The sequence below is a fragment of the Hetaerina americana genome, unplaced genomic scaffold (genome assembly GCF_022747635.1).
Source record: "Hetaerina americana unplaced genomic scaffold, ioHetAmer1.1.p SCAF_1, whole genome shotgun sequence".
NCBI lineage: Eukaryota > Metazoa > Arthropoda > Insecta > Odonata > Calopterygidae > Hetaerina > Hetaerina americana.
Genome location: NW_027286069.1, coordinates 72,463,805 through 72,491,638, shown reverse-complemented (window position 1 = coordinate 72,491,638; position 27,834 = coordinate 72,463,805). Strand labels below are relative to the sequence as shown.

General features: G+C 35.2%; 1 protein-coding gene across 4 annotated transcripts; it reads left to right on the top strand.

The window, feature by feature from the left end:
* The first annotated feature begins 1,128 nt into the window (after positions 1 to 1,128).
* On the top strand, positions 1,129 to 27,834 carry Mvb12 (multivesicular body subunit 12-like Mvb12). 4 transcript variants are annotated; one of them, XR_011702026.1, is made up of 9 exons: positions 1,129 to 1,606; positions 2,746 to 2,983; positions 3,203 to 3,332; positions 6,732 to 6,842; positions 8,673 to 8,983; positions 9,082 to 9,143; positions 11,860 to 11,910; positions 20,000 to 20,145; positions 27,758 to 27,834. XR_011702026.1 is itself a non-coding variant. In XM_071591290.1 (8 exons), exons 1-8 carry the CDS (start codon positions 1,508 to 1,510, stop codon positions 20,033 to 20,035), a joined length of 1,038 nt encoding a protein of 345 aa, XP_071447391.1. In that variant the 5' UTR covers positions 1,129 to 1,507; the 3' UTR covers positions 20,036 to 26,358. The 4 variants fall into 4 exon arrangements, 1 of the variants encoding a protein (XP_071447391.1); XR_011702025.1 differs by lacking the exon at positions 27,758 to 27,834 and adding an exon at positions 26,457 to 26,659; XR_011702027.1 differs by lacking the exon at positions 27,758 to 27,834 and adding an exon at positions 13,343 to 13,396 and having other exon boundaries at positions 20,000 to 26,358.

Here is a 27,834-nt window from a genome sequence, read left to right as displayed (position 1 = left end):
AGGCACCAAGAAATTTAGACATGTTAATTTTGTGTCCATCCAAAACCAACCTTAAATGGTAGACTAAAAACACAATAATCCTATGCATATACGTTTGTAGATTGATTCATGCTGTTTACTGGGGATGTCAATGATAAATCCATGGGATATGCTGTGCTGAAAGGTTCGAGTGGTACTGGATAAGGAGTCGCCAAATTGGTCAACCTAATGAAAGATTTTTAAAAACTAAATCATGGTAAACAAAGATAATCGCCAAAGTAGGGGATTGGCTCGTAGAAGGATCCCATTTGGAAGCCATTTAGCTTTAAAATAGTCATGTTTCCCAGTCAGCATGCCAAAAACTCCTTCAATCATGGCATCAATATACCATGGTTATTTCATTCATGTCATGAGGTATATGGCTTCCTTTTAACTAAATGGAACCCATCTCACATATTTTATTTCATTAATAGATAATCATGCCCTAACAATTTTCCAATCTCCTCCCCCAAAGCATTTATCCCTTTCTCGCGGAGAGGTGCTCAAGGGGTTGTTGTTGCCGTGAAATTCTCTCTCCCTCCCCGGCAGCAGATTATTGCACTTTGAAAACCACTCTCCTTCTTCTCAGAAAATGTGATGTGCCGCAGACCAATGTTCTAAGTCACTTACTTATTGAAATCCACCACCCTAACTCCTTAAAAATTGGAAATGGCACACCCCCATCTTCGGGATAGTTTCGGGGATGCAATCTAGTGGTACATAGGCTACACGGGCGCGATTATGTGCATTGTGATTGGAGGAATTAATGGCTTTCATTATGGAAATATCCCACAGCGTAAAGCCACCTTACTGCTGACATAAATCGGCATTTAATAAATCACTTAATGAGTTAGATAAACATCGAAATATTTTTATATGTAACAAGTATTGCATGATTGTAGGGAATAATGTGGTCCTCATTATCTATTTGCAGTACTCCAGCTACTATGAATCCTTCCTAACAACATCCACTTCATAGATTTATTTACGACTGGTCGAATATCATACATAAGAATATCAGTTTGATTTCTTAAACATTCGATTACAGCGACTCCACGGCAATTAGGAACACCATTCGAAGAGCCTGTTTCCGGCAGTGTTATAATAGTTTGGTCACGGGTAGAAAGGACGATGTAATCGTCATTAATGTTATTAATTATGAGTTCCAGCATGCTATTGTGGGTAATGTGATAAAGACTTTAAAAGCGTTGAACTTGGGGAAGGTTTTTGTAACTGATTGTCCATTGTTTTGAATCAGTTACAGTGCAGCTGTTCTCGTCTGATGGCATTATTGGAATACTTTTGTTCGAATGTTATTCATTGTGGAACTAAGTTTTGTAATGCAGCATTCATATTATTTGTTTCTCAATGATTAGAATGTGTACGCTACGGGTAAATACGTCGAGTGAGGGAGAGACTTAATAGGAATTGTGAAAATTGGTTATGTTGAAAGTGCCACTGCGGTGAATAATCCCACGAACGAGGAAATATGATGCATCAAGTGTACAGTACATTGCCTGATGATAGGCCCATTACGGCCATTGGTATAGTGTCAGATCCTGACAAATGTCCACCGGGATACATAGTTGTGAGTACCTTATTTATTAACCTCTAGAGCAGAAAAAAGTAAATAGTTAACCTTTTAAATATTGTGGTCCTGAAAATTACGAATTCGTTCTTGATTATTTTTTGCGGACATAGCCTGCAAGATGACTGTTTAATGAGGTGTGACATTAAATTCTTTAAAATATGCGAAGAGTTAAAGAAAATTATTCTAATGTCTTCTTAATAAGGAACAAAGTGTTATAAGTAGAAGAAATAGAATGTTTTAATTTACCCATTTTCAATAATTGTACGGCTAAGTAGTAAATTTTCTATTGATATTGATGTTTGAAACCATGCTTCACTTTCTAGCATATATGATGTCACTTTGAGGAAACAATTGATATCATATGGTACATATAATTCAACCATCAGTGAGATAAGAAACCGGAATGTTAGCTTAGTTTTATGGCTGTGGTAAATTTTATGACGTATAAAGCACTTGCAACACTCTATTAAGCTGTCATTCATTAGTTGACTTACTGTCATATCTCCAACCCTTTCCTTTATTGAATGGGGTTGGTCAAGGTAGTTGATGCTCTTGGTAGATGTACTAGAATCCTGCCGGGCCTCAGGCCATCTTGTAATTGCGAGGTTATACGTAGTTCACTTATCAAAAACCAATTAAAGATGTGCTCCGTAATCAGGAAACCAATCCAGATAGGTATTTCATCTATCTATCTTCATAGGGTCACCTACCTGTGCTAAGGTAGTTAAAGTTATCCCTCGTTTTCTGTCACCGGTTCTAAATTTCTTTTAACTGCCCTCAAAGAGAATACAGTAAGAGTATTGAAGAAATCTGACACTAAGTATAATCATACTAAAAATCATTTTAAAGTTATCGCAAAAGGCCTATGAAATTGTATTAAAGCCAATTTACAGCCCAACAAACATAAATAAACTAATACATGCCAAAAGAGGCAGTTCTCCAATTTGAAATATGGATTTTATTTCATGGTGATTGCTGTAATGAACATTTGGTTTGCATCATATTGCCTCAGATTAGATATGTTGAGCAGATGATTTTGTTTTTCTGTATAAATATGGAATTTATGTATATAAATGTTGGGCAAAGGATGAGTCGGGGTGAATGTAGCACTTATCTTAATCTTGTGAAATCTTTAGGTCTCCCGTACACATGATCAGGATTCTGATGCTGACCTATGGAGGGAGGGTTTTTTTGGCCGCAAGACTCGCTATATCTGCTTGTCAAAGACAGAAGGCATTGGAGGTATTCAGTTTGGTGGAAATGGCCCTCCTCCCCCTCCAGCTACAGATTACATTGTTCAGTCTGTGATCATCATCAATGACAAAGAAATGCCTCCTGATGGGTATTCCTTACTACCACGTACCATAGACTCAGGTATGTATGTGCCTAATAAAAATAATTTAAACCTGCAGTGCTTAAAGGCTAATGCTTAATTTTTATTGATATTTTTTTTTTTCATTTATGGCACATTGAATATTAACAAATGTCAAATTTCTTTGTCTCTACACATTATTCTCTGTCAAAATTTATTAGGTATGTTATAATTTCCATAGTTCACAATCAGGAGATTAATGGAAGTTTTTTCATTACTAGAACAAAAGGCATGGCGCAAGAGACAATTATGTTACCGATTGGCCAAAAGAAATCTAGCATCTTGTGCTGTTACAGATATTATTGTCCTTAGTCGTAGCAAGAAAGCTCCTGAAGGCTTTACAAGGGCTGGGTAAGTTCCTCTAATGTTATAGTATATTAAGTATATTAGATTTTTTCTATTTCATCACTACAAGAGAAAGCATTTTTCAATGTCTTGAAAAATTATTGAATTCAATGAAATATTGAACAAAGATCTTAATTTTTTTAATTTTTCTCCAGTAATTTGCCACAGTTAACTAACCAAATATTTATATACATGCAAACACATGGAACATAACTTCCTTCACACCGTCATAGTCCCTAAGTTTCCATCAATGAAACACAATGAATTCTCCTGAAATGTACCCTGCATCAAGGAAAAATTGACATACATTTTTGCACTTTTAATGAAAATTTTGAATTGCTTAAGTTCAAAATGTGTAATATTAATATTGGATAATTTGTGATGGAGTAAAATACAGAGAAAGTGTTTCTCCATTTTGTAGTAGAATTAACATTTCATTTTCAATGTACAAGCTAAATTTCATCATTTGTAATGCATCCCTATTTGAAATAAGGAAGTTTTTTTGCTTGTAAGTGACAATTAGAATGCCTAACATTCAATGTTTGGGGAGGTGAGATTTTAAAGAAAAATTATTATTTTATTTGTAAATAAATATCTCCTAAGCCTAATTTTCCTACAAGATTTAATTTATTGAAAAATAGAGAAGATGTTATTGTACCATATCCATCATAAAAACTTAACCAAACTTGTTTTAGGCTAGCAGTACCATTTTCGAAAACTCAGTTGCCTTATACAATTTTGAAACACTACATCCGAAGGCTTGTGTATTGGAGGAGGCATGAGAATTTCTATGTGGGTGATGGATTCTTGCAAGAATTTCTTGGTAGGAGGGTATGGGAGGAAAAAGGAAGAGCTGAGGAAGTGGGGCCCTAAAGGTTGAGTGAATGATGACTGCTTAGGGAATTTGAAATCAGCCGGCCTCTCTCTAGCCCATGCAGATATGGAGGAGGGATGGTATCAGTTCACTCATAATGGTTAACACCCTAGGAAGCTTTAAATATTTGTGACCTCAAGGATTAAAAATATTATTGGTAATCTTCCAGTTAACTTAGGTTTTGGGTGGACCCAGCCTATACAAAGGTACATTGATATATATAGTTGCCTCTCCTAACAAAAAACCTTACATCCGACATTATAATAAGCCCCTTTTCAATTACACGTATTTCCTCCCTTCATTCGATCCAACATACTTGTCCTATTTCTACCCATTGCTTCCTTATTTAATGTTCACCCCCTCAATCACAGTCGTCAACATCCCATTGCTAATCCAAATGCTTCGTATCCATCAGGCTTCCTTTGGATTTCTCCCAACAATTTTCTTTCCTCCCCCACCTTGTCTAGCACTTTATTGTTTGTTTTCCCTTCTGTCCATTTCACCTTTTCCTTGCTCACATTTCAAAAACCTTCTTTCTATGCTATTATCTTACTTCAATGACCACGTTTCCGCACCATACAAAACCATGCTCCATATCAAAGTTATCACAAGCATTTTCTTAAAATCCTTACCCAATGTCCTTATCATCAATTCCCTGCTTGTGAAAGCTTCTTTGCCTAATTTTATCCTTCTCCTTTTGTCCCTGCTATATGTATTGATCTATTTGGTCTAAACACTTCTGAGATAAATTGTTCTACCTGCTCTAGTTTATTAACTCCTATTTTAATATTTACGAGTGACTTTCTTGAAAACTGAATAACCTTTGTTTTGTTTACATTTATTTTGATTCCATACCTATCACACTGACTTTTTAATGCGCTCATTAATAAATTGAGTAGCTTCAGGCGTGATGTGGTGGAAGTCAAACATAATGAATAACTGATCGTAGCACTTTTCTACTTGATGTAATTTTTATTTTACGACCGGGTTTCAATGTATTACATCATCATCAGGTGACCTGATGATGATGTAGTACATTGAAACCCGGTCGGAAAATAAAAATTTTATCAAGTGGAAAAGTGCTACGATCGGTTATTAATTGTGATACTTAATTTTTACAACCCCTGGTTCATTGGATAACCAAGGCTTGATCATCCAGAAACCCTACTAATTTTATGAGTTCTCCACAAACGCTCCTATCTCCAGTTCTTCCTATGCCTCTTTAAATATTTCCTTGTTGTATACATTAAAAGCAGAGGTGAACATGCCTCTCTTACCCCACTTCCTAAGATTTCAACTCCCCTGCTCCCACTCACACCTGAAAGTTGTACTAGTTGTGGATGAGTCTCCTATCCCTTGAAACTACTCCAATTTTCTGTAATACAGTAAGCAATACTACCCAATTTACGCTATCAAATGCTTTCTCAAAATCTATGAAACTGACAAATGCATCCTTGCTGTATTCTATTTTACTCTCTATTAGTGATATCATTATTGCAATGGCATCACGCCATTCTCTCTCCATTTTTTTTGTGATCCTGAGAATCACTTCACTGCATGCGAATCAAACTTATAGTTCTCATGTTCTCTCTTAATCACTGCCATTCCCTTTCTTTTTGGGTGTGTAACTAACACTGAGATGATGAAATAATCTGGCCAAGTTCCTCCCTCATAAATGCTATAAATCAGTCCTTGAAAACTCTTTCTAGATGTTTTCCATTTCCATTATTAACTCCTGCGGGTATGCTATATACTCCAATGAGTTCATTTAATTTTAATTTCACTTAATGCCCTTTCTATCCTGCCATCAAGTATGCATGGACCTAAGCTATCCTCTTATACATTATATTCTCTTTCTATGTTTAAAATAACTGGCTTAATGTCTTAACTGTATAGTTTCTGAGTATATTCCTCCTTTCTCCCTTGAATTTTCCCTGGTTCAATTGATTTTTTGCCTTGACCCTTTGATTGTTTGCATGTATTTTCCCCTCTTGCTACTTAATAATACTTTTGCCTTCCTGTACAGTGCAACAATTACACCATTCCTTTGTAATGTTTTCATATCCTCAATCTGTTTTCCACCATGCTTCTTTTATTCTATTTGTTTGCCACCTCAGTTTATTATTCAGCTCTTTATACATCTGCTTTCCATAACTCTTCCTTTGCCGTTTTCCATTTCTTCTGTCATCTATCTTTCTAATCATCTTGTTTGTAATCAATGGTTCTCTTGTCCTTTTTGTATTTGGCTTTCCTATAGTTTCATTTGCTGCTTTTGATATCCCTTCTTTGGTGTATTTCTTATATTGTACCCATCTCCTTTCCTCACTCATAATTTCCAGTACAGCCTGTTCTCCTTATTTGTTCCCTGTGTTATCCTTTTGAATCTGATGCTACATTTTATTAGTGCTAAATTATGATATGAATGTCACCATATGAATTGTATGGGCCAACAAACTATGAATTGTATGGGCCATTGTGAGTGCTCTGGTATATGATGAACTACATGTTAATATTTGTTTTTATTCTTCCAGGGAAATCAATGGTCTTACATTATGTTACAAAGTAATCAACATGAGTGATGATGTGAGGAACCCTCACACAAACTCTGATGCTCAATCTGTTATACCAAACCTTGGTTATGGGTAAGTTGATGTAAATAATTCCTAACGGCTGCCCCTTGAAAGAACCTTAGATTTTCAACTCACAACCTCAGTTAAGAATATTATTACTATTAGTACAAGTAAAATTAAATATAATTGCAGTGAGACATTCATCTACTAGGGTTGGTAAAAAATGAATTTTTTATATTCGCTCGGGCATAGCATACCTTTAGTGTCATTTTTGACTTGATTCACTAAGGTAAAAAATGTTTCTATTTTTAAATTTCCATATGCTTCTGAGTGATCCTTGAAATTTGGTCCAACATCTGCATATGCAGCTAATGTGACTTTCCAAAACCGCCTTTACTCCTAACAGTATGATGAATACTTATGTCATCACCTCTTAGCTCACAATTTTTAAAAATAAAGGCTCATCTGGTGATTGAATGATACTTTTCAATGGAGAATTTCTAGCTCAATTACTCCACAAATGTTGTCGTCTGCAATTCTTTGTTTGTTTTACCAAAACTACCCAGAACTTACCTTCAGGTGATGGCTTGAACTCAATATAATATTTATATTGAGTTCAAGCCATGTGGAATTACTTATAGGTTGAGGATACCTGTGCCCAGTTTCTTAGGAGAGGGTCTGGTGTTCTGCTGAGTTGCTCCAAGTCTACCTATGTGGTAGAATTTAATACCTAAAAGCTCTTTTGCTTCAGAAGCCTTGCGCAAGGGTTCAATACAGAGTTGTTAAGAATCTATTGTGATACTCTGGGCATTGGAGTTAGTGTCTTGCAAATACCACCAGCATGAAAGAGTGTAATGTGTCAGTGCTGTAGTTCCAATGCCAACTCTTCTGCTAAAAATTTATCCAGTGGGAGTATTTCATAGGAAAGATGTCTACAGAGTGATGGGGCAATTTCTCCACTTTGGTGCTCAAAGGTTTTGTAGAGATGGGAGTTGGTAGAAAGAGGTCAAGATGTGTGCGTTATAATATGTACAAGTCTGGCAGGACCACAATGGTTTGCTCCTGAAGCGGAGGTTTTCATAGTAGAGGGATTTGTTAACCTGCAGTTTTACTGTAATAATTTATACAACTGCCACACTCTATATGTAACAATAAAGGAACAATATAGGGGAAATAGGAAAAAAACACACAATTGAAAGTTTGTTACAGTCATTTCCATCTTTTATATGGATCTGAATGCTATATGAGAGCAAAATGAAGAGGGAAGCATATGGTGCAAGCTGGAGAAATTAAGTTCCATGAGCGAGTACTAAAACATAACATGACGAAGGAAAAGACTTAAATACTAATTTGCATTGTTACTGAGCAATATTTCGCACAAAAAATGGAAAAAAAATGATTGAAGGCATCAGGAAAGAATTTGAAATGTATGGTGTTCGTGAAGAGATTTTGCAGAATAAGAAAAACTAGTAAAGCCATTGCAAACATATGAAAGATTAGAAAAAGTTTTCTGGTTCAACCCTTACGGTAAAGGAAGTATTGGAAGAGTAAGAAAAAGAGGCATGTCCCCAGCCTTTATCCTAGGACAGGCTCACAGCTGAATGCATGAAAGAATTTTATACTTAATTTTAAAGGGCAATTGCTTTGCATCTTCATCAAGAGGATTTGTAAGTTTTTTAAGTGAGTCAAAATAGTTATTGATCATAATTCAGTGTTGAGGGATGGTTTAAAATCCAGACTTGTTTTACATGATATTGTTATGTAATGGTATATTTTATATTGAGTGACCTTATCGAGTTATTTATCTTATACGTAGTTTGGCAGTTGATTTTATTTATTTTGGCTAATTAATCAAAGCGTCTTCATAAGATTTAACTGATGAATTTTTTTCATCCTTTACAGTCTCAGAAATGTGAAAGGTGTAACACCTTCACCTCCAATGGCAGCACCTAATGGCTTTGGACCCATTCATGCAACAGAAACCAACAGTCCCTCTCCTCCGTCAGCAGCCAGGAGAGTTCCCATCCACCCGTCCACCTCTCCTCCAGAGAGCCATGAGTATGAAATCCTATCTGCTGCATTGCGACCAACGCGTCCAGCACCTACACCACCACTAGTCCCTTTAAGGCCCCCTCCTCCAGTACCGCAAGTTACTCCTATTGCCAATACATATGCAAACTCAAAGAACTATGCCACACTCAATGCATACCAGGGTGAGTATCACTTTTTTGTGGTAAAATAGATGTACATATGTGTATACAGGTATTTATTGCATTTAACTGATGAAATACTCATATATTTGTGCTTACAGGTCTGGAAGGTGTTCCATTTATTTTGAATCCTAATTTTGTGGAAATTGCAGATCCTCAAACAGTAAGTATTATTTGCAGTAAAATTTTATGCATGAGATTCAAGTTTGTTCAATACTGACCGAAGAAGGTGGAGCAAATTAAAGCAAATAAAATTGTACATATGCAGACATATTTGAATTAGAAATAATGAAGCAAAAGTGTTTTTAAATCAATGATATTTAACTCTATCATCAGTGTGTCAAAGTTGAAATTTTTTGAAAGGGATCAGAATGGTGTGGTGGATAATGTGCTAACTTGTGATACTTGGAGCTCAGGCTTGAATATCCTAAGTAGCAGAATGTTTTGAGTGGTATTCTGATCTCTCCTTGAGGTGCTACGTGGAGCACTTTGAGTGGAGTATGCCTATCATGAGATAAGACGTTCAAGTGTAAACCCCCGAGACCTTATGTAAAGAGTTGGCTAATGGCAACCCTGGGTTTCTCTCTACCATTTTTCCCAAATTATTCTACTACCACGGTGGACCTTAGTCATCCGTTACCTTCCCATATATCTACGACTACTTAAAATTTCTAGAAAATTCAGACTGTAGCTAGAAAAAAATACCCAAGGAGAGCAACGATCTTCCAATAGGTATAACCAAACCTTAATCGTTCAACACTAATGTATTTAAATAATATACTTGCGAGTAAAGCTGTTCTGTTTAAGGCTTAGTAAACCTTGTCTGGTTAGTATACAGGCAACCCCTACTTCATCCAAAATTAACCTACTCTTTCAGACTGTGCATAGAGTTTTTCATGATCAGTTTCCGAATGTTTTTAAATCATCATGCATGACTGATTAGGGTATCCACCTTTCGTCCACAGTTCTGTGTGATCTCAGAAACTCGCAAGGATTTTGATGGAAAACCAGACCAAACCAGCCTCCAAGTAGATCACATGATTGCATTTATTTTCGACTGAGAGCAAACGCGGTACCTATCTTGCCAACATATTGCTCACACCCAATTTTTCGTGCAAAATTGAAAATGCTGTACCTTGATATTCCTGTGGCGTCAACTATTTTGCAGAATTTGAATAGTCAATCACTCAAAACCGTTTCGTGGATAATATCAATCATTTCTGAGGAAGTCACTTCCAATAAATATCCCAAATGGATTTCATCATTTGTGGATGTGTGGCCACATTTAAACTCTTTTATCCAATCGTAAACAGTTGAAAACACAGCGGCAGATGTCCCACGAACTTTACCCAACTAGACTTCTAGAACTTTTGGTGTTAAGCCTTTTAAATGGAACTGTTTAATCACGGCACCAAACTCATTTTTTTCCATTATTCTAAATGAGTGCAAGTGTGTGAGTTCAATTGACTATGAAAATGAAACCACGTAAAGGATCTAGCTGGAACTATCTCTCACTAATCTGCTGTTTTAGCAGAGTGGTGAGAGATAGGCTAACTGAAAGCAAACCTTTTCTGTTACTATGAGCGTCATCTCTTGGATTTTCTAAGGACTTACTGAAACAACTCACATAATAGGTGTCAAAGTACTGATTGATGAAAATCTCATAAATATTTTCCTTTCATAAATTTTATAAAATGTATCACATCTTATAAAATAATACAAATATTATAAATTTTTATAAAAATATCTCAAATATTTTTTGAAGGCAAAGTGACATTATAGATAATAATTTCTACATTTCAATTTTTCAGATTCTAAAATTTGGGAGTGCAAGTAAATTATTAATACATCTATTAATTTGCCGATATTACTTGGGTAGACAATATGTAGTTTACTGATACATTTTTCTTGTTCACCAAACATCTGATATATCACTCCAAGCTTGTTCTTTATTGCTTTCAAGCATTGTCTAGCATTCAAAACCAAAGTCTCACACTTCAAGTATCTGAAAGTTAAAAGAGTATTATCCTATCACTAGTGATATTGTATCACAATATTATTACACTCAATGGGGAGATTTTATCATAATTTCTTAATTTTTGCATCCAGGTTTATTCTTTGCACAATGCTTACCCTTCCTCATTTGGGGTGATTTACTCATGTTGCTTTTTCCTGATCTCAACCTTAATTGATGTGGTTGAACCTATTTTTTTTATTCACCTTCTAATGCCCCATTTAGAGAGTAATACAAAACCATGCTCCTAAGACATTACATGTTACATAGAAGAATATAGAGAAAATACCAGAAATAATACATTTTGGACTAATTACAGAAGGAAACAAAATGCATAAAAACAGTATCATGAAACTTTGTCTAAAGTCATTGCATGCAAATAATTGAAGGTATTCAAAAATGAAGCTTGAGAATGTGAAGTAATATTCTACAATGACATGTATACACACAAATACATGCACAGCCCTAATACATGAAAATAAAATATATATTCATATGGGTAAAGAGAGAGAAAAACATGTTAAGGACAAACACAATTGCAGCTGCAAAGTTGGAAGGGTGATAATTTCTAGTAGAAATTAGTTTCTCTGACCAGGACTTGCTTATGCTCTTATCTTTGACTTTTTTCTGGTAGAAATCCTCCCCCTTCTGTGTTCCCCAATGGCCTTGTGTTTGTCCTCTTATGCATGTCTATCCCTTTACCTTTATCCATATGAAAAATTGTTCTCCTCTTGGTGGAATGAATATTTTTACATTTATATATGTATTTCTTTATGTATTAATGAAAGTGTATTGTTTACATTAATGTGTATGTCTAGGCTGTTTTGTTTGTGCATTTTCACTCATTTTAATTTTCAACTTATAGTTACTGTTGCCTGCAGTCAAGCCCAAGACAAAATATCAGTTAGAGCAAGAGGTGAGTACAGATTCTATTTCATGCCAGAAAAATAGAAGTAATATCTGTCTGATTATTATATATGGTTGAGGAAAAGTCCATTTAGGATTGAAGCAGTCACAAAATATGTCATACAAGACTTTTAAAAAAGGGACAGACCTTGAATTTTCCAATGCACATTAGTGATGCCAGAGTAGCACCACTGTGCACATGAGGAAGGAGACAGCTTAATGTGCATGTTTTAATCTTACTCCTCCTATGCTCTTTTACTCTTACTCCTACTATGAGTGAGCCAGTTGCTGCCTGCTGGCCGCCAAGTGAGGTGCTATCATACATGTTCATTGCTTTTTGATTTCTCTGATGAAGATGACGAATGAGTTGATTTTCTTGGGTTTATTGAACACCATTATCATGGTGTTCAATAATTCAGGATATGTTAGTAGTGTCCAGTAGATCCTGTGTTGGAGATGAGTCATGATTGTATGGTTACGACTGAACGAAAATAAGCCATTCAGTTATTTTGAGAGAAATCAAAAAGGGATGAACTTCTATGACAGCATAACAGTTTCAGGTTTAACTTAGTGGAATTCCTTCATTCACAGCATCAAAACCATGGTCGTGAAACATTAAATCTTTTTTGTGGAAGTGTGAAGTTTCTTTTTACCCTCACAATTCTATGACAGTAGCCGGCTGGCAAGATCTGGCTAATAGGTGGGGAAATTGTTCAAGCATGCACATTAATCGGTCTCCTTCCACTGTGTGCTGTTTTGCTACCCTGGAATCCCTAATGTGCATGGGAAAATTCAAAGTCTATTCCTTTTTTGACAGGCCTTGTATAGGTATTTGAAAATGAAAAATATATAAATATCATATGTATTTGAATTGGTCAGTTTTATTCTGTTAATGCTGCTGAGATATTTCGAGATCCACTTATTTGTTAAAATGTTACCACTAAATAGACTTGTGAAGTCCTTATGTTCCTTACTTGTGTTTATGAAATGCTAAGGGAAGAAGCTGCATTGAGCCCTATAATTATGTGGAACCCTATTTAAATGCTGTTCGTAATCAATATCACCATTAATGAGCATTCTTTTCTAATTTTTTGACTAATTCCTCTGGTATTTTAGCTGATATCTTAGATTTCAATATTTTGTAATATCTCCTTCGCGTGTTGTGCTTAGGTTTACATAATTGTATTTTCTTGAACAAAGCAAGTTAATCTATTTCAATAAATATCTTGCCTGAAAATTCCTTTAGGCTGTTGTTGTAATTTATGTCCAAACATAGTATTTTATCGATCAAAGTACCTTCATTTTACTCTTGTTAAACTTTATTTTCTGGCCACATTTCCCAGTATTAGGTAATCTTCAAGCTTAAATATGCATTTGGTTTTCAACTTGCTTCCTTCAGAAACAAAGTGTGTTTTTGATGTTGCATTCACTTCATATTTCAGTAAATTTGTATTGATTATGCAAGGAATTATGGCTGGTTGCTGTGCATTTGTCAGGCAAGTTTTGAATTTATGGAATGAAAAATCCAGAATTATCAGGCCATTTGTAAAAAAGTGATTTCCATCCCGTCAAAATATACCTCATTAACCACTGAATTTTAGAAGAATCCCGAAGTAACCATTTTCCTTTCACTCTAACACCTCACTCTAGAATCAGATATCTGTTGTGGCTGGTACATTTTTGTATTATAAGCACCTTTCCTTGTCTCATAAGTTTTTCAGCTGTGGGATGAAATTAGTAACTTAGTAGTATTATCCAGTTTCTTTATCAATTACTTGGAAAACACAAAAATGATATTATTTCATGTGGTACTTATGTTGTCTATATTTTTATGGTAAATAAGAAGATAAGGATTTAACAAAATTTCAAATTGATGTCAACTTTTCATATTAATCTTGGTCTCTACTGACCTGGAAGAGTCATGGGATGTTGTGAAATCAGCTAGAAGATTTTCAAATCAACTATAAAATAATTAGCAATATGCCTTAAGAAAAGATGAGCTCAAACATTTGATATTCAAATTCAAAAGAAATGTAGTGATCCTGTCGATTTTATCTAAAACTCATTTATCTCCTTAGATTTTTGTAAATATGTGTAGTTCTCGTAAGCTGTATTGAAGGCTGAGTTATGAGACTATTATTTGGTCTTTCTGGTTTTGTTTTTGGAAGAATTTTCTACTGCATGTTGAAAGAACTGGCCGCACTTGGGTTTGAAGGTTCACTTGAAATAGGCAATAGAAAGAGCAGAGTACCTATTCACAATCACAGTGGAAATTGCAATAATATAAACACTTATTTCACAAAATGCAGTGCATTCTCACTTTATAATATGTTCGCAATACAATAAATGTGCTCTGTTTCTCTCCTTTCTGAACCCAATCTGATCATCTCTTGAGCAGTCATTTGGTCTCCTCTTGTCTTCTTTTGGATAATCCTGAGAACCACTTGAACTGCATAAAAAATCAAACTTATTGTTATATAGTCATCAATTATGCAGTTCTTTTTCTTCAATTATAAATTTCTCTACTGCCTATGAGTAATCCTTTCTTACTGTCCCAATCAATGCTTCTACATTCCATTTCCTCGAATCCCTTCCCTGTTTTATTCACTTAAATAATAATAATAATTTTATTTGCCCAAGGATTGGTTTACAGTAACAATATAGGGCACATCATAAAAATCGGACACGGCATAAAAATCTGATGTTACACTTTATCAGTACTAAATAATAATCTGAATCTGCATCCTCTGCTAGGAAGCTGCAAATTAATCATTCCTTCCCTAAATCTTTGCCTAGCCATAATATAGTCTAAACAATATCTGTCTGAATCCCAAGACATATTACACAAATTTTACTTCTACTTATTTTTCTATCAATCACTTCCTCTATGTTGACTATGATTCCTCCTACTTTTTTATTCAATATTATGGCCACCCCTCACCTTCCCCTCTACTTCATAATGCAAACTATCACTACAGTAATCCCCATCTCACCTCTCTTTGCATCAAGCATTAATGATGGCCATAAAAGTTTTATCTCTACGATATATATATATAATGGGCTGACACAATATAACACAAATAGAAAAGAATAGACCCATTTAAAAGAACACTCACACGGTAAATTGTTCGAGCTTTCGGCCCTCTCAGAGGCTTTCTTCAAGAGAGACAGTCATATAGACAGAGATATATATATATATATATATATATATATATATATATATATATATATATATATATATATATATATGTATATATACATTCAAACACGAAATCCCGCCAAACGGCGAATAAATACTCATATATACAGAAACATATAAAAGGAAAAGGGATAGGAACACGTATAAAGGACGAACACAATAGAGGTGGGGAAGGCGGAATCGAACGGATCACAAGAGTAAAAATATTTCCTCAACCGGGACTCGAACACCGGATCTTTCCACTTGCCGGGCGGATGCTCTTAACCACTTGAGCTATCGAGGATATGTAATTTACCCTGAGATCCGTGGGTCTTATATGTCGCCAAGCGCCCCGATTCTTTAGCCAAGAGATGGCGTCAGGGGGCTGTTTCACCCACCAAAGGAGAAATAGACAATACACAAGAGGAAAGGCCAGTGGTTAGAATTCATACAACATCATACAGGAAAAGAACAGTGCGTTTCGTGGCACGCATAGCCAGAAGAAAGAGATGAGCCACATTGGCCAAATACACATTCAAACACGAAATCCCGCCAAACGGCGAATAAATACTCATATATACAGAAACATATAAAAGGAAAAGGGATAGCTCATCTCTTTCTTCTGGCTATGCGTGCCACGAAACGCACTGTTCTTTTCCTGTATGATGTTGTATGAATTCTAACCACTGGCCTTTCCTCTTGTGTATTGTCTATTTCTCCTTTGGTGGGTGAAACAGCCCCCTGACGCCATCTCTTGGCTAAAGAATCGGGGCGCTTGGCGACATATAAGACCCACGGATCTCAGGGTAAATTACATATCCTCGATAGCTCAAGTGGTTAAGAGCATCCGCCCGGCAAGTGGAAAGATCCGGTGTTCGAGTCCCGGTTGAGGAAATATTTTTACTCTTGTGATCCGTTCGATTCCGCCTTCCCCACCTCTATTGTGTTCGTCCTTTATACGTGTTCCTATCCCTTTTCCTTTTATATGTTTCTGTATATATGAGTATATATGTATATATATGTATGTATATATATATATATATATATATATATATATATATATATATATATATATATATATATATATATATATATATATATATATATATACATACATATACATATACATATATATACATATATATATATACGTATATATATACGTATATATATACATATATATATATATATACATATATATATATAATACATATATATATATATATACATATATATATATAATACATATATATATATATATATATATATGTATATATGTATATATATGTATGTATCCCTCCCCGGACTACAACCTTGACGTGGTGGAAGGGCTTGTGCGTTCCGATGACCCCTAGAGCTGTGCTGGCGGGAGTAATAAAAATTGCTCCTGGTAGGGTCACCCATGCCAGATAGGTCGAAGGTTAGGAGCCAGACGAAAGGTAGTCCACGCAGCGTCTGTTCCTCGGTGAGGCGGCTGCAATGGCGTCGGACCCCAGTGCGGCGGCCAGTAAGTGATGGTGTCACGTTAAAAACACTATTGAGGAAGGCAACGGGAAACCACCTCAATTATCATTCCCAAGATAAATATGGTGGTCACTTCAGAGATTTTGAGTTCTGGCAACCTCGGGACTCGCCCCAATCGGCCGATGTCGTGCCCGGCAGCAGAAGAGGCAAGGCTTCCGCGGTCATCATCCGACGAAACCCTTGCAAGGGAAAACCGACAGCAGCGGGACAGAAGACGCAAGAGAAGAAGACCAAATTAGTTAGAATAGGAACGTGAAATGTTAGGACAATGATGAGTACTGGAAAATTGGAGAATATTAAGCGAGAGATGGAAAGGGGAAGTATAAATATTTTAGGTCTATGCGAAGTAAGATGGAAGGATATCGGGGATTACTGGAATGATAATAATAAAATAATATACAACGGCGGGGACGGGAGCCAACGAGGGGTAGCCGTAGTATTAAATGAAGAGGTAGGAAGAAGCGTAGTCAACATAGAACGGGCAACTGTCAGAATATTACTAGTAGAGATAGAAGCAGAACCGACGAACTTGGCTATTGTTCAGGTATACATGCCACCGAGCACCCATACGGAGGAAGAGGTCGATAGGATATACGAACAGTTAGAGGGCATAACCGAGTGTGTTGCTGCAGGAAAATATTTGACAGTGATGTGGGATTGGAATGCGACGGTAGGCAAAGGAAAAGATGGTGATGAGGTGGGGGACTACGGTTTAGGCACAAGGAATGACCGCAGAGAGAAAGTAGTTGAGTTCTGCAGGAGACAGGGGTTAGTCATCACCAACACTTGGTTTAGACACCACAAAAGACGCAGGTATACATGGAAAATGCCAGGTGACTCAGGAAGATATCAGCTAGATTATATCCTGGTTAGACACAGGTTTAGGAATAGTGTGATAAATTCCCACAGCTTCCCGGGAGCGGATGCGGACTCTGACCACAATTTAGTTGTTATGAAATGTAGCGTACGTTTCAAAAAGATAAGGCAGGGGCGGCGAGTTAGAAAATGGAATGTAGAAGCGTTAAATGGGTTGAAAAGGAAGGAATACAAACAGGCGGTAGAGAAAATCATGGAGGATGGTAAAGGGCTTAGTACTATCGAAGAAAAATGGGAAATGAACAAGAAGGGGTTGTCTAAAGCGGCAAAAGACACTATTGGAACCGTTAACGCTAAAAGGACTAGGAAACCATGGATCACGGATGAGATGATTACAAAGATGGATGAGCGAAGAAAATGGAAGAATATGAATACAGGATTAGGCAAAATGAAGTACAAAGAATTGAACAATAAATTGAGGCGGGCAACAAATAAAGCGAAAGAAGCATGGTGGAAGGCGCAGTGCGAGGATATGGAAAGTCTGCAGAGGAAGGGTGAAATCGGTGCGCTGTACAGCAAAGTTAAATCGTTATCGGGAAGTAAGAAAGGAAGAGCTATGCTAACAGTTAGAGATGAGGGGGGTAAGGTAATAGTTGACACAGGAAAGATCCAAGAGAGATGGAAGGAATATATGGAAGAACTGTATAGTAAAGAACTCAGACCAACAAAGTTAGACATTGAAAATGAGCATGAGGTAGAGGAAGATAGCTTAGGTCCAGGCATACTAGACGAAGAGATAGAAATGCTATTAAGGGAGATGAAACTAAATAAGGCCGTGGGGGTAGATTACATTCCCGCGGAACTATTGAAATGTTTAGGAAAGTTTGGGAGGAAGAGGCTATATGGGCTGATTTGTAGTATTTATGAGGAAGAAATCTGGCAGGAAGACTTTGTGAGAGCAGTTTTAGTTCCGATTCCGAAAAAGGTTAAGGCCACGTCATGTGAGGACTATAGGACAATTAGTTTGATATCCCACGCAGCTAAAGTTGTTCTCAGGATCATAAACAAAAGGATAAAGAGTAGGGCAAATGATTACTTAGGGGATGATCAGTTTGGGTTTAGGAAGGGGAGAAGTACGCGTGATGCCATTGCAGTAATGAGATTATTAATCGAGAGGAATATAGAACACAACCAGGAGGTATTTGCTTGTTTCGTAGATTTCGAAAAAGCGTTTGATAGAGTGAATTGGGAAAAACTAATGAGTATATTGCAGAAAATAGGAATAGATTGGAGGGAAAGGAGGCTAATCCGCAACCTCTACATGTCTCAGACTGCTCAGGTGTGGGTGGGAAACGGGGAGTCAGGATGGGCAGTGTTAGGAAGGGGTGTTAGGCAGGGTTGCCCATTATCACCATTGCTGTTCAACCTGTATGCTGAGGAAATGATCAAAGAGGCATGGGAAGAACTGGAGGTAGGAATAAAAGTGGGCGGGGGATTCGTAAAATCAGTTAGGTTTGCTGATGACCAAGCTTTAGTTTGTCAGTCAGCCAAGGGGCTGCAAGCATTGCTGAGTGAATTGGAAATTCAGTGCGACAGGTATGGGATGAGAATCAATATTAATAAAACAAAGGTTATGCGATTTTCTAGAAAGAAAAAAGGCTAAGCTTAACATTAAAGTAGGAGGGCAAAAACTAGAGCAGGTAGAACAGTTTACGTATCTCGGTAGTGTTTTGGACCAACACGGTCAAAGTAGTAGGGACGTAAGGAGAAGAATTGCGCTAGGCAAAGAGGCTTTCACAAGGAGGAGGGAGTTGATGACGGGGACTTTGAGTAAGGATGTTAAGAAAAGACTCGTAAAAACTTTGATATGGAGCGTAGCTATGTACGGCGCGGAAACGTGGTCATTGAAGCAGGAGGATAGACGTAGATTGGAGGCTTTTGAAATGTGGGTGTGGAGAAGAATGGAGAAGGTGAAATGGACAGAGAAGAAAACAAATGAGGAAGTACTTGGTATGGTGGGCGAAGAGAGGGGTTTGTTGGGAGCAATCCTATGGAGGCAGGAAAAGTGGATGAAGGGGGTGTTAACTGGCTGTGGGATGTTGAAGACTGTGATAGAGGGTAGAATGTTGGGCAAAAGAGGAAAGGGAAGGAACAGGATAGGGATGTTGGATGGGATGAAGGGAGGAAGAAAGTACTCAGAGATGAAGAGGGACCTGATATAGAGTAGGATGATGGATTTTGTATTTTGTTAGGAGTAATAAAATATTTGTTTGGTAGTTGTGTCCATCGAAAAACCTACCTTAACCGGTAGATTACCTTAAAAAAAAAATATGTATGTATATATATATATATATATATATATATATATATATATATATATATATATATGAATGAGAATGTGTGTGTGTGTGGAGCTGAGGGCGCCCAGAGAGGCATGCTCGAGAATGTTGTATATTGAATATTTGGAATAATACATGCACGTACATATACACATGCACAGATGCATACTAGATGATATCTATTGTGAATGAATGAATATATCTGCCTACATTATTAAGTATTTTTTATTCATTTCTTTCAGTTCACATATGACTTCAGGATCGAGAGACAAACTTAGATTATTATCATGTCATCAAATATTTGGGGTGTTTGATGCAGACTGAATTCTTCTGAGTTGAACTATCTGTGAGCTGCAAGGTTAAGAAACAGACACATTACATGTGAAAGGTATTCAAGCAATAATTCTAGTTAGGTATTTATCTTGCAAACATTGTGTCATAGGTGATCTTCCTCAGAAATCAAGTCTTGCTGTTTTTTCACAGCAATAATTTGAGGTATTGTTATACCATCACTGCCATATTCATTATAGTTTACAATATGTAATGGCATAAATGGTGATACCGTGTGTATTTTAATGAAGGAGTAAATCTAAATTGCATATGTTTGCCAACTTTATTGTTTATTGAAACATACAAATATTTTGGGCTTTGTAACCCCACATGATAATATGAGGTATAATTCACAATAACACTGAATTATCTTTGTCGTTTGCTACTTAACCTTTCAAAGCTTTATCATATAATATTTTCAAGGTGTATTAGAATTTTTTTATTTATTCTTATGTTAAGATGTCTTCCACATGCCTAAAAAGTCCTAAAACTGTGTTCAAACCAATTACGTCAACTTCCAGTTTCAGGAAGCTACTAATTTGTTGTTCCTCACTTGTAATTTTAAAATCAAGACTACCGTGAAATTGCCTGGTATCTTTTTACCAGTTTCAATTGTGGTGTTGTAGGTGCAACATAATCTCAAAAATGAAATTCCCAAAAATCCACAAGTGATTGTGTATTGAACATTATGCCACACACGTTTCATAGTTACTGTCATATTATGTATGAACTAATCTAAAATGAAAATTTTCTCTCAGCTCGTTACACTGAAATAATGTTTGTCAGATTTGATGATTTTGTTCTTTTGTAACATGGCCCCGCATTACTGATAAATCGTTAACCTCTATTTTAAATATCTGGCAGGCGACGCTAAACTTCTTAATCGTTAACCTCTATTTTGAAGATCTGGCAATCAGCACATAACTTTCAATGTTATCTCTATTACTTACTTCTTTGAGTGATATTTTTCTGAATCCATTATTTACTTTTAAAGTTACCAACCCACTTTTGTCGATGGAGATGTGTTTGAAATGTAAAGAAGTAAAAATATAGTTGTCATGTTAAAACTGGCTCATAATGATTTATACATCCAGTCCAGCTTTCAGTACAATCGGAATTTATTCATTTCCCATGAAATTCTGTTGTCTTAGAATCTAGATTTGGTGTATCCTCCAATATTTAACTTTTTAGCCAAATTTTTCCCAAAAAAATGATTTCCTGATGGGGCTTTCTTTGCCCTTGGAGTTTTCCCAGAAAAATCTTGAGTTACTGCATCTCAAGGTGTTGCCTTATTTTTATGATTTCTGTTTCATAATTATATTTCATCCTGGTACTCACTTTGTAAAGTTAATGTCATATTTTTAATTTTTTTATGATTTTGTTTTAATAAATGGCTAATTATTACTCTTAAGGGTCATTACATTCTCTTTAGAGAGAACTAAGTCATTCATGATTTTAAGGTTTATTCAGAACATTGTACATATTTCTACTTTGCAAAAGCATCAAGTCATAAACCATATTTTTTACACAATTGACCTTTTTTCTAAGTAATTTTAGGTACCAGAAACCTCTTTGTCAGTATTTAAGTTCATTGCCAATATAATTGTTTTTGTGGTTCTGTGTATAGACTAAATTGTCAGCTAGGGTGATGGTGCTAATCAGTTTTCAAGATAAAAGTTAATGGGAACTCCTATTTTTATGCATAAATAATGTAATACATTAAAATCATAAGTCCTAATGCTAAAAATTACTTTGGCCCTTTTCATGGTCAAAAATGAAATCTTTGAGATTCTGTATTTCATCTTGTTTTTTATTTTGTCTAAGGAAGATTTGTGGTTCAAACTACTCCAGAATTCTAATAGTTTTCAGAAATTTAGGTAAAGTAATGAGTATTAGAGGGCCTTCTATTTTTTTTTCATATGTTTAGTTCATTGCTTATCCCTTATGCCCAAGATAGCTTTGTGCATACAGATAGATGTCTGTTAACTTGGACACAATGAACGGGCATCTGGGCCTGTCCATATTCTGCCTCGGAAATATACTATATACCTCATAAGGTCCTTAACCTTGGGTTTCAGAAAATGTTTTTGGACCTAAACAATTGCAAACAATTTAAATATTCTTAGTTTGTTATTTGTGGAGATAGTTTTATGTTAGAAATCTAAAATTCTTTCGTTTACCTACTGGGCATACATTTTAGGTCTGAGTAATTTCAATAAAGGCTACAAATATTAACAAATGAGTGATATAGGTGATATATGTGATCAGTTGTGCCATTGGGAGTTATTTGACTCCTGAAAATTTACCTGGACACTAGTGACTTTCACATGGTTTGTCTGGAGTGTCATTTCATGGTATGGATTACAACTTTCACTGCACAATTATAAATCAGGGTTGTAGATGTTAAAAATGGGACCTATCTATTGGTGTTAATTACTATCAAATTATGCCTTGAATTTTTAGCAATAAAAATGAGATATTTGTCTCTGTGGTTCTAAACTTGGGTACATTAGAATATAAAAGCCCATGTTTCAATTGATATCAGCTGTAAGTTGTGCAAGAAGACGCCTCTCTTTACTTTTGGAATGAAAGTGTGCCCTTAAAGGCTCTGCAAGTACTTTAAATGTGTTTCTTATACAGTATTGGCTTGAATGTAAGGTACTATGATTGCATATGGTAAAACTAACATAATCCTAAGTATTCAGTACCTTCAACTTGATTGTGAAGACCTCCACTCCTGTCCAAAGAGATAGATTTTGGAAGAAAGTCTCACTTATATTCTGGCCAATAAAGTATTTCATCTTAATTTGCTTTGTGCTGAATGTAGCAAAATTCCACAATGATCTAAAAATTAGCTATCAAAGCAAAACATTTCATACATAACTTTAACAGTGTATATACTTGCTTTGGAAATAGCTTTGCTTAGGAAATTAAATTAGATAATTTATGATACTTCTTTATTTATGAAATTCAGTGAGGTACCGAATTCATCCCATTTTAAAGCAATTGGGCAAAATTCCCTTGCAGCGTGGATTGAATTTCAGTTCATAAAATTCGGTGATGGCTTCATTATTTTCAGGTGTTTCTTATACTTTCATACTCTCATGAATGTTCATTCACTCTCTTGATTACCTCACCATTCGTTTAATCGCTCATTTGTGTTTTGAAAATATTTTTGATTTTCAAGTGAGCATTACATGAATTTCATCCATTTATAGTTGGCAACTAAAAACAAAGTGATGAAATTCTCAATAGTCAGCTGTAATCTACTCATAGATACCTAATGCCTGAGAAAATTTCATAATCTAGAGAAGCCATGTATCTCTAAATGTATTGATATGTGTTTAGGATTATGGCAACTCATTAACGGCTTATTTATATGGTGAAGCCATTGCTGATTTGTTTCTTTTAAAAGCAGTTCCTCACAAAAACAATCCCACTGCACAATATAATTTTCAGTGCCACTTATCTGTGCATATGGGCATGACTCAGTGCTTATTACATGTTTACAAAATGTGTATTTTTCTGCTTTGTGCCGTGATTCTAATTTTCAGGGTTGTGAATATTTGAATGAGGGCACTCCTGTAATGGAAGTGTTTCATGATAAGATACAATGATAAATGTATTGTTTTGGAGTCTCCCAAAATTCAAATAAGTTGTTGAATGATAATTTAAACTTTTTTCACTATTTGTCTTTTGGTTTTATTTCTGTTATAGTTTGGCTTTTTAATTTTTCCTCAATTTGTAATACTCTTTTGTACCCCTTGTTGTTATTATTTTGTTACCAGAGCTGGATTATTAATTGTTTGCAATTATATTTCATTCCTATTTGATGATTTTTGCCTCATTTGTTATCAATGTATGTTTTATTTTTAAATGTGTAGCATGTTTTATTTACTCTTTCAATTTATAAAGACTTGCTTTTGTAGTCAGTTAATTTACATATCCCTCTGCTTGGGCAGTTGTTCCTGTGTGTTGTAAGTTCTTAAAATATATGGTTCATCACATTGTCAATGTAGCAATAATGCTATATGCTAATGCTGGTAATTAAGAATAAACAACTTGTTTGAGATTGCAATTTTAGCTTTAGTTCCTCTAAGCATGTGTGTTAAATGATTTAAAAATGAAATTGTTGGATATACAGGATGTAAGAATGATCACATTTATGTCGTTAATTCAGAATCATGAGGATGTGCATTTGATGTGTTTGCATGCTCATCAGGGTCACTACACTACATATTCAGTCATGATGTTCTCATTCACATGTATATCTGCTTTTATATTTTTCATTTATTGCTTTTCTGAATTTGCTAATTTTAAGTTGGTGCTACTCTTTTTAACTGTGCATTAGGTGTTGTTATACGGAAGTGATTGTAAAAAAATAGCAAAATCTTGTAAATGATAAAATGGTAGTTTTATCCTGCTGATGAAAGAACAAAATAAATCTGATTGATTTGAAAAAAGTTCAATTCTTTGGTAATGTATATACATATAATTATTTTATGCATTTTTGATAGAAATGCTCTTCTAGATTTTTTAATTTTTTTCTGTTAAATCTGAAATGTATATTGCTGCCAATTTTTCCATAGACACCACACCAATGAGCTGCATAGATTCTTTGTTGTTGTAATTTAATGGATAATATGCATATGTGTTTCCATTTGTAGAGCTTGTTGAATCAATCAATCAAAATTATTATAAGTGTACCTGCATAGCCAAGTTTTTCTAAATAATAACCTGCTGGTAGGTTTTTCAGATTGGTATTCAATCCTTTAATGATTTAAATGGTAAAATATAGTCAACTAAAATGTCATTAAATGAATTATGCATATGGTTGGATGAATTGGTGAATAAATCTTGTTTGTATATATCATTATGTAAATAAGTCATGAAATATTGTCAAGTGCCTACATCATTAGAAACATTTTGTTGAAATTTAAGTGTAAATTGGACTACCATTTATACCAGTCGAAAGCCAAATATTATCTGGATTTTATATGTTAGTAGTAGGTGTGATGTCCCAAATATCATAACTAAGTTGCATGTGTTAATCCACATTTTTAATGCAGTGAGTAGCATAGTTAGCATTATGCATCGAGGGGGGTGGGTACAATGGGAAACATTGTCTATACCATCTTTGGCCTCTTAAATCATCTACATCCATCCTCCTTCCATATATTTGTTTTAATTTTTAGATTTGCACATATCTCTTGGAAGGATTATTCAAGGAAAGTGGGAGAGAAGGGTTTCTGCATAACAACCCTCTCATTATCCCAATGGCTGTGCTCCTAATTACATATGCCTGCTTCAAAAGAATGATGCACATTTTTTTCTGTGCCAGCTGCATGACTATGTAGATTGTGACTGTTCTGTATTTATTTATCGAAAATGGCATTATTTGGCCAACTGATGTAATGTTAATATCCATATATTTCTGAATCATATTTTATTTTGGTTCGTAAGTTTCAGTTGTTGCAATTTGAATATGGCTCACCTTCCATTTGCATAAAAGAGGTACTAGGTTAATTTCACAAGTTGTTGATGAAATGGCCATTTGCTATAGAATAATGTTTATTCATGAATCAGTTGTGGTCTCTGTTAGATCTGATCCAGGCTGTTGTGCCATTTTGAAGGCATTGCTGTTAATTTTTGGAGTGCATTGTCGGTACACTCCATTGAGGATCTTTCACATGTGAACATTGAATACTAATGCCATGCCTTCTCTGTATTTGTGAAGTAGTTTATCTTAGTGTAGTGATATTGTGGTTCTTCATTGTACATTCAGTCAATCTAATGCATTCAGTACATTTTTAGAATGCAGGTGACAAAGTTGAAAGTTCTGATGTTTGTTTGAGGTGAAATCATTTGTATGTATATCCTTCTCTTCCTTGTTTCTATTAAAATGGATTGAGGTTGTGCACATATTATCTTTTCGCTCAAAATAACTAGATGTGTGCATACTCCAAACATTAGTGTAGAAAAATATTTTTGTGGGGTTGGAGCCTGATCCATGGTTCGACACAGTCAAGAAATTGTGTCCAATGTGGTACCAATTCTGTCAGGTCCAACAGAGTAAAAATAATAGGATGATAAAAGAATCTATGACAGTATATATGTGAGGTGCCAAATTCTTGTGTATTATTTTTTTGGAGTAAATTTTTAAACCCTTGTGGTGTCTTTTGTACTGTAGTTATTAAAACTGTTGTATGCATTTTTCTTCCCAGGAGAGGAAGTGTAATGTGTATGCACTTGGAAAAAAAATTTAAAACTATTCTGTGCATTTTCTTTTTCATATTCACCTCCTCACACTAAATGATAATTTTTTTAGGAATATTTAATCATCACTGAAATAATACCCATGTATTTCAGATACCAATGTTATGAAAATTGAGTCTATAAAGAGAAGGCCTACTCGATGACCCCTATGAAAAGCAAGGGCAGCACAAACCTAGGAAAAAGTCTCAAGTGCATCTTGTTGAAAAATGTCTCAGAAGACTTAAAGACCTGGAAAACACAGAAATTTCCATGATGGTATTTAATGCTCCATGACCCTGGTTCAATTTTGAAGCATCATCAGGTGAATTATGATGAGGAATCATTTGATGATGTTGCTTCATAAGAAAACCATGATAATAGAGAATAAAATGTGATTGTGTTTCTTCCTTAATCTTTCAAGAATTCACCTTCCTTATTGTTTGCAATCTTTAGTTAGTTTCATTGACTATGAATGTAGCCTCTATGATGGCCAATTAATGTTACAGAATCAGGTACACAATGTCCTTCCTATAAAGTTGTCTCGAGTACATATTTGAAGTATTTTTATGCCCGTTATCATGTCTTACATTATTTGGTTGATCATTTCCCTATCTACCTGCTTTGGTTGAAGCCAAGGTCTTTTTGATTGGAAATCAATATGCCAATTAAATCTATTTGCATGTCTGTCTGATAAAATCATAGATTCCAGTTTCTGTGGTATTTGACTGGACAACTCACATAAAAGAAATTCTTCAAGGCCTCTTACCTTGGACTTCTATTGGTAGTATTTATGAGTATGAATATTTTCAAGGAATTTTGGAAGATAAATAATGAAAGGGTTTTAAGTTTTTCTGAAAGCATTCAAATTAATTTGTGTGAAACTGTTAGATATTTTCTTATAATATAAATCCCAACTCTGAAATTTTTGCATTTTACTGCACACTTAGCCGAGGACTCAGTTTAAGGTTACAACATCTCATGCAGTTTGTTGGAATTTGATAATTCCCAGTGATTGAATCTTAGAATTCATATGATATGAGCCACTTACAACCGCAGATGATAGCATTATCACTTGAAAGAGGTGGCTCTTCGACCTCGGCAATGAGGAGTTTTGAAAAAAGGTCCTATGAATAACCAGTGGATGTTGATATTTACATTTCATCATTTATTAATTCCTTAATTACACAATCTTTCCTCCGATTGTTATTATTTGCTACAATTTAAGTATTATATTGTAATTTCCATAGTTTTTTATTAAAAAAATTGATAAATTAGATTGCTGGGGAAAAGTTTCTGTGTGATGGGATGTTGCAAAAAGACTATAATGTGTAGCTTTCAATGGATTTTCTTTGTACTTCAGACTGTTGTTCAGATTTTTCCAGGGAGTAAAAAATTATTTTCTTTTAATTATCCAGGTGGTATGTGCCCTATTTTATGGAATGGAGAGAAGATAATTTAGGGTATTGTTCATCAAGCATTTAAAACACTTTCA

Coding starts and splice junctions, on each gene's coding strand:
- Mvb12 (XM_071591290.1), top strand. CDS start 1,508: ATGATGCATCAAGTGTACAGTACATTGCCTGATGATAGGCCCATTACG. Junction 6,843..8,672: donor ATACCAAACCTTGGTTATGG/GTAAGTTGATGT, acceptor CATCCTTTACAG/TCTCAGAAATGTGAAAGGTG. Junction 8,984..9,081: donor CACACTCAATGCATACCAGG/GTGAGTATCACT, acceptor TTGTGCTTACAG/GTCTGGAAGGTGTTCCATTT.